This window comes from Balaenoptera physalus, assembly GCF_965194825.1.
Source record: "Balaenoptera physalus genome assembly, chromosome: 15".
NCBI classification, from domain to species: domain Eukaryota; kingdom Metazoa; phylum Chordata; class Mammalia; order Artiodactyla; family Balaenopteridae; genus Balaenoptera; species Balaenoptera physalus.
The window spans coordinates 6127936-6140253 of record NC_138894.1 but is presented as its reverse complement, the minus strand read 5'-3'; the positions used below and the strand labels follow the sequence as shown (position 1 = coordinate 6140253).

The following is a 12318-nucleotide window of genomic DNA, read 5'->3' as shown; positions in this document are numbered from 1 at the left end:
ATTTACTTATTTTTTATAAATTTATTTATTTATTTTTGGCTGCCTTGGGTCTTCGTTGCTGCTCATGGGCTTTTCTCTAGTTGTGGCGAGCGGGGGCTACTCTTCATTGCAGTGCGCGGGCTTCTCATTGCGGTGGCTTCTCCTGTTGCGGAGCATGGGCTCTAGGTGCACAGGCTTCAGTAGTTGTGGCACGCGGGCTCAGTAGTTGGCGGCTTGCGGGCTCTAGAGCGCAGGCTCAGTAGTTGTGGTGCACGGGCTTAGCTGCTCCGTGGTATGTGGGATCTTCCTGGACCAAGGCTCGAACCCGTGTCCCCTGCATTGGCAGGCGGATTCTTAACCACTGCACCACCAGGGAAGCTCACACACTACTATATTTAAAATCGATAACCAACAAGGACCTACTGTATAGCACAGGGAACTCTGCTCGATATTCTATAACAACCTATATGGGAAGAGAATTTGAAAAAGAATAGATACATATATATATGTATAACTGAATCACTTCTCTGTACACCTGAAACTAACACAACGTTGTTAATCAACTATGTTCCAATATAAAATAAAAAGTTAAAAAAAAAATAGATGTCAAGGGAAAGGGACATGAAGACCTCTGTGGTCCCAGAGTTTTGGAAGTGCTGGGAAAACAAGCAAAACCGTTTCTTTCCACTAGGAATTTTCAGAGCCTATGAATACGTTTTGAATTTCCCAGAAGTGGATATCGTAGATAAGTAGAAATGAGACCCGGAACTAAGGCGTCGGGGTATAAAAGCGTGGGTGGGTCCAAGAGATTCAGGATGAGGGTTAGAAAACAATTGGTGACCAGTAAGATGGTGAGGGGGACAGCAAGGAGATGCAGAGAGAATGCCAATGTGACCCTAGTTTCAAGCTTAGGATTTTAAGCGATAGCTTAGCATCTGGGGCCCTAGAGGAATAGAGAAGATGGAACTGGCTTTATAGGAAGATGATGGGTTTTGAGTTTATTATGGACTTGTTTGTCTATATTTGTGATACTGGCAGTATAGGTGATGGTGCCTAAGTCCACATCCCCAGGCTGGAAAGCTGTGTAGAGCCGGGCAGTTGGAGCCATGGCTAGCGACGAAGACCTCCAGAGACAGTAGGGTTTCCAAGGATGCAAATCACGTTCACTTACAAAAATCAGTCAATGGTGCTGTAGGCGTGGGTGGAAGGGTCGAGCCACCATTTAGCTAAGTGCTGACTCATGTTCTGATTGGGACCCTCGTCCTGTTTCAATTGAGGCTGCCTCTCTTCTTGTAGAATCACAGCTTGCGCAATGACCATGAATAAGTACGTGGAAGAAAACGTGTCTCAGAAATCCTACACGACCATCAAGTATTTCATGAAGATGTTGAGCAGCGTCAGCGAGACCCTGATCTTCATCTTCATGGGCGTGTCCACCGTCGGGAAGAACCACGAGTGGAACTGGGCCTTCGTCTGCTTCACCCTGGCCTTCTGCCTGATCTGGAGGGCGCTGGGTAATGAGCACGTGTCTCCTGCGTGAGCGTTGGGTGTCGCGCGTGGAGAGATGGGCCCTTCCTCCTGCCCCTTCCCTTTGTCGCTGCTGCCGCTGCTTCTCTTCTTCGTCTTGGGCTCTTGTCTTTCTTATCTCCTTCCCCCACCTCCTCACTCTCCACAGCCTCTCCCTTTTCCTCCTTCTCCTCCTCTCCCCTCATCCTGACATACTCTTTCCTCCCCGGAGTATCTTCACGCGTTTGCTTTAAGTGGAATTAACCTCTCTTGGCGTCTCTGATTCCAAGAGCCCAGTGATGTGAGCCAGGAGGAGGAATGCGGGCAGGATGGTAGGAAAGGGACCTGTTCTGAAGTACTTTGTCCTGAAACAGAAGCCCAGAAAATGCGTCTTCACGTTCCTGTGTCCTGGCCTCACACAGTCTGTTTCCTTTGGTTTTGTTTTTCTTCTCAGGTGTCTTTGTCCTGACTCAGGTCATTAACTGGTTCCGGACGATTCCCCTGACCTTCAAGGACCAGTTCATCATTGCCTACGGTGGGCTCCGCGGGGCCATCTGCTTCGCGCTGGTGTTTCTCCTTCCTGCTGCCGTGTTTCCCCGGAAAAAGCTGTTCATCACGGCGGCGATAGTGGTCATATTCTTCACTGTCTTCATCCTGGTGAGTAGAGCTCAGTCTCCCAGCAAAGTCTCTCCCTTTATCAGGAGGAACCAAGGTCACTCAGGTGATCATCGTGAACTCCTTTTACATGATGCCAAGGTATCTTGAGGCTTAGGTAGTTAGGACACGAGGGAAAATGGTGTTTCCTCACGTCACTGGATTGTGCAGGGGCCTGAGCGAGTCCAATTTGGTCACTTGGCTGACACAGAAGAATTACTATTTAAGGAAACTCAGCTGTGTGAGCTGAGCTCCCTCCTGGAAATTTATGAGCTGCACTTGCTAATCCTCGGCATTTGTCTTCCTCTCTGACCTAGTAAATGTGCTCGTTAAATGCTGGTTGTGCGATGACCTCCCAGCAGCTCTTTGACATGGGTTCACTGCTGAGCTGTGCGTCCCTTGAAACGATGGGAGGGGTGACTACACATTTAATATGGGGAGGTGGAGAGCTGTGGTAGGAGGGCGTGGGTCTGGGTCAAGATCCTGACTTTGCAAGTTAATCAGCCCCTTGAAGTTAATTATCCAGCCCTTAGGGGATTCTGTTCTGCGGATCGTCATTTAGAAATTACGTCTGGGGCTCCTCTGTGTGCCCGACCGTGGCTCTGGCTGCTTAGGATCCAAGAGTGAACAAAACCGAGAAATATCCCCGACCCTGCAAAGCCTCCGTTCCAGTGAAAGTAAACAGAGGAAGTGAGGGAATGAGAGTCTGTTAGAGGGTGAGAGACGCTGGACAGTAGGAAGTTGTAGGGCTCAGGCCTGGTGAGGGTGGAGTACGGTTACACTTCTGGATGGAAGAGTCGCGGAAGGCCACGGTGAAAAACATGCTTGAGTAAAGGTTTGCAGGGGGGTAAAAGGATTAGCTGAGCCGAAGAACATTCCAGGCAAATGGGACTAAAGACAAAGGTCTGGAGGCGGTGTGTACGTGGCCCATGTGGCAGCTGGAGGGCAGTGTGGTTTGGGACAGAGGAGGTGAGGGAGAGTCCGGAGGAGTCCTAGGTCACGTGGGACTGGCAGGGACCAGCGGGGGCCGTCGGGCCAGTGTCAGGACGTTGGCTCCTCTCCAGGTGAAACGGAAGCATCCAAGTTTGGGGCAGAAGCGTGATGCGTCTTACTTGGTAGAAGGAGCCCCTGGCCGCTGTGAGAAGAGGCTGTTAAGAGGAAAGGGTACGAGTGGGAAAGGCAGTGTGGGACCCAGAGCAGTGATCAGGCAAGATGGCGAGAAGGGGCAGAGGCTGGTGAATGACGGAGGCTGGGGGTGAGCCCGGGACCCCGACTCCAGAGGCAAGCTCAGAACTGCGGGGCGCTCTGCTGAACCCCCCGAGAGAGAAGACAGTATTACCCGGTTACGGTTAGGGATAGTTCCAGTTAGAGGGACACCTACTAGTTTGGTTCAAGCATCCCAGGTTGGTTTGAGTTTCTCAACGCAGGGAGACGGCGCCCCAGGGGTGGAGAGATTAAGCAGATTCCCTGCCTTCCATCTTTTCACTGTGTGTTTGCAGGAACCTTGGAACAAGCATCCGATTAGCTAGTCTCACACGTCTGAGGCAGCGTTGTGAAAGGAATCCATTATTTTTAACTTTTCATTTTATATTGGAGTAGAGTTGATGAACAATGTTGTGTTAGTTTCAGGTGTGCAGCAAAGTGATTCAGTTCTGCATATACATGTCTCTATTCTTTATTTTTTTCAACCCAGTTTTTTTTAATTGTGGTAAAATACACATAACATAAAACTTACCATTGTAACAGTTTTAAAGGGTACAATTCATTGACATTAAATACATTTACAATGTTGAGCAACCATCATGACCATCTAGCTCCAGAACTTTTTCGTAACCCCAAATGGAAATCCCATACCCATTAGGCAGTCACTCTCCTCCCTTCCCTTCGCCCAACCCCTGGCAACCACTAATGTGCTTGCTCATTTGCCTGTTCTTCTTCTTTTTTATTTTTTTGACATTTTAGAAACTTCATTAAGGAAAATTTTCAAACATACATTAAGTGTAAAGAGGATAGTATAACAAGTGCCCCGCATTAATGACACAAATTGTTTTTCAAACTCTGCTCAATATTATGTAAAAACCCAAATGGGAAAGAATTTGAAAAAGAAAGTGAATCCATTTTGCCTTGAGTGCTTTAATGTCTCAGGAGCAGCCTAGGGCAGAGTGCTTGAAGGGGACAAGTCAGGCCTGGGAGTCACTCTCTGCCTCTTCCCAAGCCAGCTGCCCTGTCCTTACGCCCCACAGAAAGCCCTGCCCAGCCTGAGTCAATGCTCTGGACTCTTCTCCAGGCTCTCAGAAATCAAGGTGTCACATCTGAGTATCAAATACAAAAATAGAAGCATGTCAGTCTAGAGCAACTAAGAACCAGGTCGTTTGGAGATGAATCCATCGGCCGTATGTCTACACAAATATCCGTAGTGTAAAACCAGCCCCGTGCCCCCAACCCCATGGGTCTATGCCTTGTAAAGTGAGATTAAAAAAAGACTGAATAAAAAGATGTAATTCCAGAGAGGACACGCAAAATGCAAGCTCAGGTTGTTTAGTTATTAGATTCGACAGACATAACATTGCACTTCTGCATTCAGAACAAACATCACATAGGAAAAAGAAAAATATTACAATAAATGTATACTGTTGTTCATTGAATGTATGCGTACAGGTGGTTAATATAAGGTGTCATTTTTACACTCTTCGTATTTTGGCGTTTTGGAATCGTAACTCAGGCGTAAGGTCTAAGCGAAGTTTTGATTCCCCATATTAGAAGACTGCACACCCACTTTGAATGAACACTGTGTACATCAATAGTTAACATTGATTAAGAAAGTTTTTTTTTTTAATAAATTGCTCTTTTCACTCTTTTTTTTTTTTAACACCTAGTTTATTTATTTATTTATTTATTTTTGGCTATGTTGGGTCTTCGTTTCTGTACGAGGGCTTTCTCTAGTTGCGGCGAGCGGGGGCCACTCTTCATCGCGGTGCGCGGGCCTCTCACTGTCATGGCCTCTCTTGTTGCGGAGCACAGGCTCCAGACGCGCAGGCTCAGTAATTGTGGCTCACAGGCCCAGCTGCTCCGTGGCATGTGGGATCTTCCCGGACCAGGGCTCGAACCCGTGTCCCCTGCATTAGCAGGCAGATTCTCAACCACTGCGCCACCAGGGAAGCCCCAAGAAAGTTTTTAATGCGACAAATTAAAAAGAGTAGTGGCAACAAACAAAATAGTTGTGTTGGCTCTGTTTGGTATGGTAACGTATCAAGTTAACCCTTCAGTGATGGAGATTTTTTGGGGGTCAATATTCGGCATCTGCAAGCATGCCCCGTGGACAGTCTTCTGTCCTGATTAGGTTTAAGGATGACCCTGCGACACGCACTGTGACGCCCATGGGAAGAGGAATTGTGTGGTCCCACGCCTCCTGTTCCCTTCCCTTCGCTGTTGTCTGCCCTATCCCCCCTTTGTGTGCAAAGACTGGAGACTAATGGCTATCACTTGTGTCCTTGACCTGACCTCTTTCCCTCCCATTTCCTATCCCCCACTGGTCTTTAGGAGACGATGAACACACACATGCACAAACACACAAATACACACACGCTGCCTTCAGAAAGGTTCTTTTTTCCAGAATACATCCATTATTAGGGGACTCAGGGAAAGGAGCCTGGGAGGAGAGACTTAGTGGGTTCCAAACATAGTAGAAATAACTAATTATCATCCATACATACAATTTTGCCTTCTGATCAATAGCAATGCATTCTTCTCCAAATGACAACTTTTATGTTGATGGACCTATCATTAAACATTAAAATGCCTTTCCCTCTTATTTTAATATTTCTTGTAGGAAATATTTTAATACTTCCATCCTGATACTCTTGAGTTAGCACCATCTTCTAAAGCAGAATTTCCTGTGACGCGTGGCTTATTATTTGATACTAAGATTTATAATGAGAATTTTAACGTTCCTTGAATCACGTTGATAATTAGAGAAAGTAGCCTCTTGATGAAGCCATTAACATCTTCCCGGAAAACAGTCTTGCTTGGAGAATAGTGAATGAGTAAACGATTCTGATTCCTTGGATGTGTATGTTCATTGTCATATAAATAAGATTGGTAATGATATAGAAAATATAAGCGATCTCTCTTGTTTTAAAATGATATTCAAGATTGAGGCAGGGTAGAATCCAGCAGTAGAAAGCACAGACATTGGAGTAGGCTGTTCTGGGTTAGTGTTCTGGCCCAGCTCTTAATAGGATCTATGAGCCTCAGTTTGCTTTGCTGTAAGATCTGAACCATGGTACCTCCCTCCCAGGCAGTAGAGAGGAAATATGTATGTAAACACAATACCTGATGCAAGGTTTTAACCTGATGATTTGCTCTGTTTGCATTATAACATTAAGTAAAATGATAATAGCAGAAAGAAAAACTTAATTCCTTTCAATGTATTTCAGAGCCCAATTATTATTATTCAGTTAGTCCCTATAATTATAGGGCAGATCCTCACAATTCTGGAAATTCATTGAGTAGTTAAGGAGAAGTCCATCAGGGAGCCAGGTTGACTGGAATTCCAAGGGCGGAGACTCTTTTTGCCTCCATCATAGATTAGTGCTGTAATCTGCTGTTAAGTCATTGTCCGAAACTGATGTGTCTGCATGTCACCCTACTTGCAAGGTGACAAGCTCTTCCTTGAATACTTTCATGGTTCTCATCCCATTTACCCCATTCTAAAATAAACACTGTGTGCACAACCAGATTTATGATCTCTGTGGTCAAGTTTGGAATGTGAAAAAGCCTTATATAGGATAGCATAGCAATGAGAGTAATATTTTTTAATGAATGAAAACAGTTTCTTCAAACAGTTTCTTCTTTCTGGAAATTGCCTGTTAAATCAGCAAAGAAATATAAAGCCGTTCCCCCCCCCGCCCTCACCCCCCCTTTGTTTTTTGCAAAATTTAATTGCAAAAAAACAAAAATGAAAGAAATCATTTTCTTCCAAAAGAACAGACCCAAAGATGCTCCTTCTTTAATCAGGCAGCAGTGCCTTTTTCTTTCTCACTTTACTGGGAGCAGAAGGGTGGGGGTGGGCAGAAAGCAGAGATGGTGGAGGGAGAAAAGAAAGCTTACCTCGCTGTCATTCTTCCGGGGCTGCTGTGTAACAGTTCTCCCCTCTGCCAGGCCTGACTCTGGGGTGTTGGGTTTATTGCGCTAAAGCCAAATGAATGGGTGAAAATTTAACTTGTGCTTTGCAAATATGTTTTTCAGTGGTTTGATGGAAAACGAAGGGGTTTCTTTATTTTTTAACCCACATGGATGGTAACAAGCTGTTTTTCTAAGCCTTGTCAGGCTGCTCCCCGGGTGACCAAAATGAGGAATTTTGCAATGTGGTAAAATAAGGTGCATTTTCAAAGGTATTCCTTTTTTTTTTTTTCTGTGTCCCCCAACCAGAGACCCAGGCTCTCAGAATATAACATCCAGCTTGGGGAACTTAATATGACATTCGGATGCCATGTATTCTCCCTCCAAAATAGATGGATTGAGGAAGGAACGAACAAAGGGAGGGAGAGAAAGTAAGGCAGAACCTATCAAATAATTCCATTTGAGCACAGCATGACAACTGCAAATAATTCTAAGAGAGAATGGGGACTATTAAAAAGGAACTGTTTAAACAAATACTTCTTTTTGGGGTTTAATTTAATGTAATTAATTTATTTTTTTATCAGGGTATAGTGGCTTTACAGTGTTGTGTTAGTTTCTGCTGTACGATGAAGTGAAACAGCTATGTGTATACATATATCCCCTCCCTCTTGGACCTCCCCCCTCATCCCACCCATCTAGGTCATCACAGAGCACCGAGCTGATCTCCCTGTGCTGTACAGCAGGTTCCCAGTAGCTGGCTATTTTACACATGGTAGTGTATATATGTCAATCCTAATCTCCCACTTCATCCAGCCCCTCCTTCCCCCCCACCGTGTCCACACGTCCCTTCTCTATGTCTGTGTCTCTATCCCTGCCCCGCAAATAGGTTCATCTGTACAAATATGTATCTTTAAATGAGATGTGCCATTGCATCTCATCAATACTTTTATTAATTATAAACTTAATTATGTTGTAGTTTTAGAAACTCGACTTGACCTGGGTGCTGGGCCACACTTGCTTCCCGTAGTAGATCAGTTTTGTTTTATTTATTCTAGGTTATCCGTCTAGTGGAAGAAATCAGCCTAGTGACTGGGGCAGGCCCCGTGTCCCATCTTTACCTTTATGTCCTATATTTACAAATATAAGGCGCTCACTTATTATTAACTGAATGAATACCTGGTAGAGAAGAGCATGTGAAACAGCACTTAGTATCCTCAGAACACATTGTGTCATTTTATAAATAGCACTGACTTTGTTGATTTTTTTTTTTTTTCCTGGAGCTATTATTAACCTAGAGGCTTCATGGAATCTGAAACTCAATGAAATCACCCATCACTGTAAACCACATGTTGACACCTATTTTCATTTACATAAGTTAAAAATTACAGAATATGTGTTGATTGGAAAACGGCTGTTACCTCCTATGTTATTTCAGAGTGGCAGACTGACCTACAAGTTAGAACACAAGGTGCCTCATGCCAAACTTGCTCAAAATCATTCATGTTTTAGAAAGTGAAAGTGAAGCTGAAAAATGCCCAAAGCTGGACTGATGGAACAAAATTAATGACCTCCTTTACAAAATGTGTGTGTGTCACAGTTTATATTATCAGAAACATTCTTAAAGAAGACATGCAGAGAGGTGAGCGAGGAATCAGTCGTGTCAGGGAGCGTCTCTCAGCATATCCACCCCTCCCCGTACATCCAGTAATCCCTCCTGGTCGTGAATTCTTCATGCCGAGTGGTGGCAGCCGTCAACCAACCAGGCGAGAAACTTGGGGATCTTTCTGGACCCCGCATTGTCACCCCCTCCTCCCTTGGCCTATTTTAGTGCCCGTATCACATAATTTTAAACATAATAGCGGATAGTTTGTTTTGGGAGCTGTTAGTTCCCCATCGTTCTCCTTTCTCTAAATTTTTCTGGTTCCATTTACTCTTCCAGATTAATTTTGAACATTTTCTCAACTTCTAAATATTCACGTTTCTTAAAAATCCTTTGGAATATGTTATCGAAATTGTATTTCACATACATTGAGATAAAACTGCCATCATAATATTGTTAACTAATCCCATCTAGGAACTGTGTGTGTCTTTTTCAAACTCAAATCTTTTTAATATCCTTTAATTACATTTTACAGTTCTTTGTGAAGGCTTTTTTTGCATTTCATGATAGGATTATATACTGTATTATATACTTCTGTAGAGAGTATAAAAGTATGTGTGTATATATATATATATTTAGTATCCATATAGTATAGTATATAATATAGTAGTATATACTAGTATTAAATATATTCTCTCCCGTTCTCTCTCTCACTATATATGTATGTTTCATTGCTATTTTGTAGGTGTTTATTCTAGTTTTTTTTTTAATTAGTATATGGGATGGATTTGTGTATGTTCTTTTTATGTTTAGTCACTTTACTAAATTTTCTTGTTATTTTTAAAATTTATTTATTTATTTATTTTTGGCTGTGTTAGGTCTTCGTTTCTGTGCAAGGGCTTTCTCTAGTTGCGGCGAGCGGGGGCCACTCTTCATCGCGGTTCGCGGGCCTCTCACTGTCGCGGCCTCTCTTGTTGCGGAGCACAGGCTCCAGACGCGCAGGCTCAGTAGTTGTGGCTCACGGGCCTAGTTGCTCCGCGGCATGTGGGATCTTCCCAGACCAGGGCTCGAACCCGTGTCTCCTGCATTGGCAGGCGGATTCTTAACCACTGAGCCACCAGGGAAGCCCTCTTGTTATTTTTAAATGAAAAAAGATTGTTGTAGATTTTTTAGGACAAAAACTAGGTCATCCTTGAGCAACAAAAACCTTGTCACTCTATTTTCAGTATCTCTGCTTTCCCCTCTGTCTCTTCCTATTTCACTGACCAGGACAAGCATTGTGGCACAGCAGGTTGGGAGTGTCCTTGTTGTTCCTACTTCTAATGGAAATGCTTTTAATGTTTCATTATTAAGTCAGATGTTCACTAGAGATTTCTGGCAGATATTTTTTATTATATTAAGGAGTTTTTTCTCTTCCTGGTTTACTAAATAGCTTATGTTTCTCTCCATTTCCCAGGTGCCCTGTGAACATGCCCAAACCCACACTGGGTCCTTTCTCACGGTTGGTCCTGTGCTCCTGTTAGGTCTCTGCTAGGTTCTGCTTCCAACATCTTGTAAGACTCTGATCCAGGTTTCCCTTTCTGCAGAGCCTTCCTTGACCCGTTCCCTGTGTATCTCTCTCCTTCCTCCTGTGCCTACTTTGTAACTGGTTTTGTGCATATCCTTCTCCTCATGAGACTACGAAGTCCTTGAGCTGAGGTCCTTAACTAGCCATCCCTGTGTCCCAAATGCCCGAGCTGCCGACATGTACGCCATAAAAGCTCAATTAAAATTGTTTAATAGATTAATTAATGAATCATTGAGATGTTTTCTATGAATAATACAAGTAGGTGATTCCTCTGAACTGGATAATACTTTATTATTTTTTAGAATTACTTTCTTTTTCTATTTCTTAGAATTACATAGAATTATGTTTTAAATTCCTTGCATTCTGTCCACTGTTTTGCTTCTAGTAGCAGGTTTGGGGACATGGCCCTCTGAAAATAGGCCAGCTGTTAGAGAGGAAGAAGAAAAGTAACAAAATGTTACATATGCTGTGTTAAATCTTGGGGGCAGGGTATCTTCTGTCAGTTATCAAAGTTTAGGAGAATAAAAGTTATTCTTGAATTTGACAAGAAGTTTCCCCTCCCCCCCCTTGTTCTTCTGTGCAGGGAATAACTATCCGACCGCTGGTGGAGTTCCTTGATGTTAAGAGGTCCAATAAGAAACAGCAAGCTGTCAGTGAGGAAATCCATTGCCGGGTAGGTGTGAATGTATCCATAGTGTAACAATTTAAATGGTTAGAGGGAAAATTATTGGATTAAGTCAGACTGCTTGACACCATGGCGCTCATTTCCTGAAGAGGTAGCTGGCAGAGGTTGAGGGGGGTAGGGTAGGGGGTGGACCCAGAAGGGCGTGAATTGGGGGTAGAATGAACACAGCCCCACGGAGGCTACACTCCTCCAGGAGTACAGGACTATCACTTCCTTCAACCTGAAATGTTTCTACTGGAAAATTATTACCATATTTCATATTTTCCAAAATTATGAACAGGCTGTTGTATTGTTTTTTAACTTTTTATTTTATATTGTAGTATATCCGATTAACAACGTTGTGATAGTTTCAGGCGCACAGCAAGGCGACTCAGCCGTACATATACATGATGAGAAAAATAATCTACGAATTGCCTAAGATGGATACGACAAGCATCAATTTGTTCGAAGATGAATTGTTGTTTTATTGTTTATTCAAATAAACAAAAAGCAAAAACTGTCAGGGTCTTTGAAGTTTAAGCTTGATATTAAGAGAAATTTCTATAATTAGAATTTCTACAGATGAAATGTTTACAAATATAAGTAGAAATAAGAATTAGAGTTTCTGTAAATAGAAATTCCTAATTTTTATAAATAGAAATGGAAATGACTGATTTGAGGTAAAATTAATCAGCCTGCTTTTTCTGTTTTAGTTTTTCGATCACGTGAAGACCGGGATTGAAGATGTTTGTGGACACTGGGGTCACAACTTTTGGAGAGACAAGTAAGAAGGCCTTTTGCCATTAATTTATGATGTGGCTCTGAATCAGTCTGGAAGCAGGACTTCTTTTTTTTTTGAACAGGAAAATCAATTCAACAAATATTTATTGAACACTTACTCTGTGCAAGGCATGGTCTGTATATTAAAAAGAAAAATGGTATGGCTTTGAGGTGGTGGAAATAATAAAAACATGGTTCAACCAATTTGTAAATGCCTGGGACAGTACAGGGAGCAAGGAAGGCTCCATAGGAAGCAGGGCATATTGACTTGTGTTATTTTTCAGAGTTTCAAATCTTTCCTGTTGTGCCATAGTATGTCCTTTAAGGTAAAGTTCAGCTGTAATAGAGACCTGGAACAATAGTAGGTTTAACAAGATAGAAGCGTATTTCTCTCTTATGTAAATATCAGGTAGGCAATGTACCTTTAATAGATGAGCTACACTCCAC

At 43.0% G+C, this 12318-nt stretch overlaps 1 protein-coding gene across 2 annotated transcripts in view; it reads left to right on the top strand.

The window, feature by feature from the left end:
* SLC9A2 (solute carrier family 9 member A2) overlaps positions 1–12318 on the top strand; it is an 85281-nt gene that overhangs the window by 59773 nt on the left and 13190 nt on the right. For both annotated transcript variants that reach the window (XR_014253829.1, XM_082426355.1), the window contains exons 4-7: positions 1276–1493; positions 1940–2142; positions 11011–11100; positions 11805–11875. Coding sequence is in view for 1 of the 2 variants with exons in the window: in XM_082426355.1 (XP_082282481.1) it covers positions 1276–1493; positions 1940–2142; positions 11011–11100; positions 11805–11875 (582 nt within the window). In the remaining variant the exon portion in view is untranslated. The remainder of the gene's footprint in view (positions 1–1275; positions 1494–1939; positions 2143–11010; positions 11101–11804; positions 11876–12318) is intronic.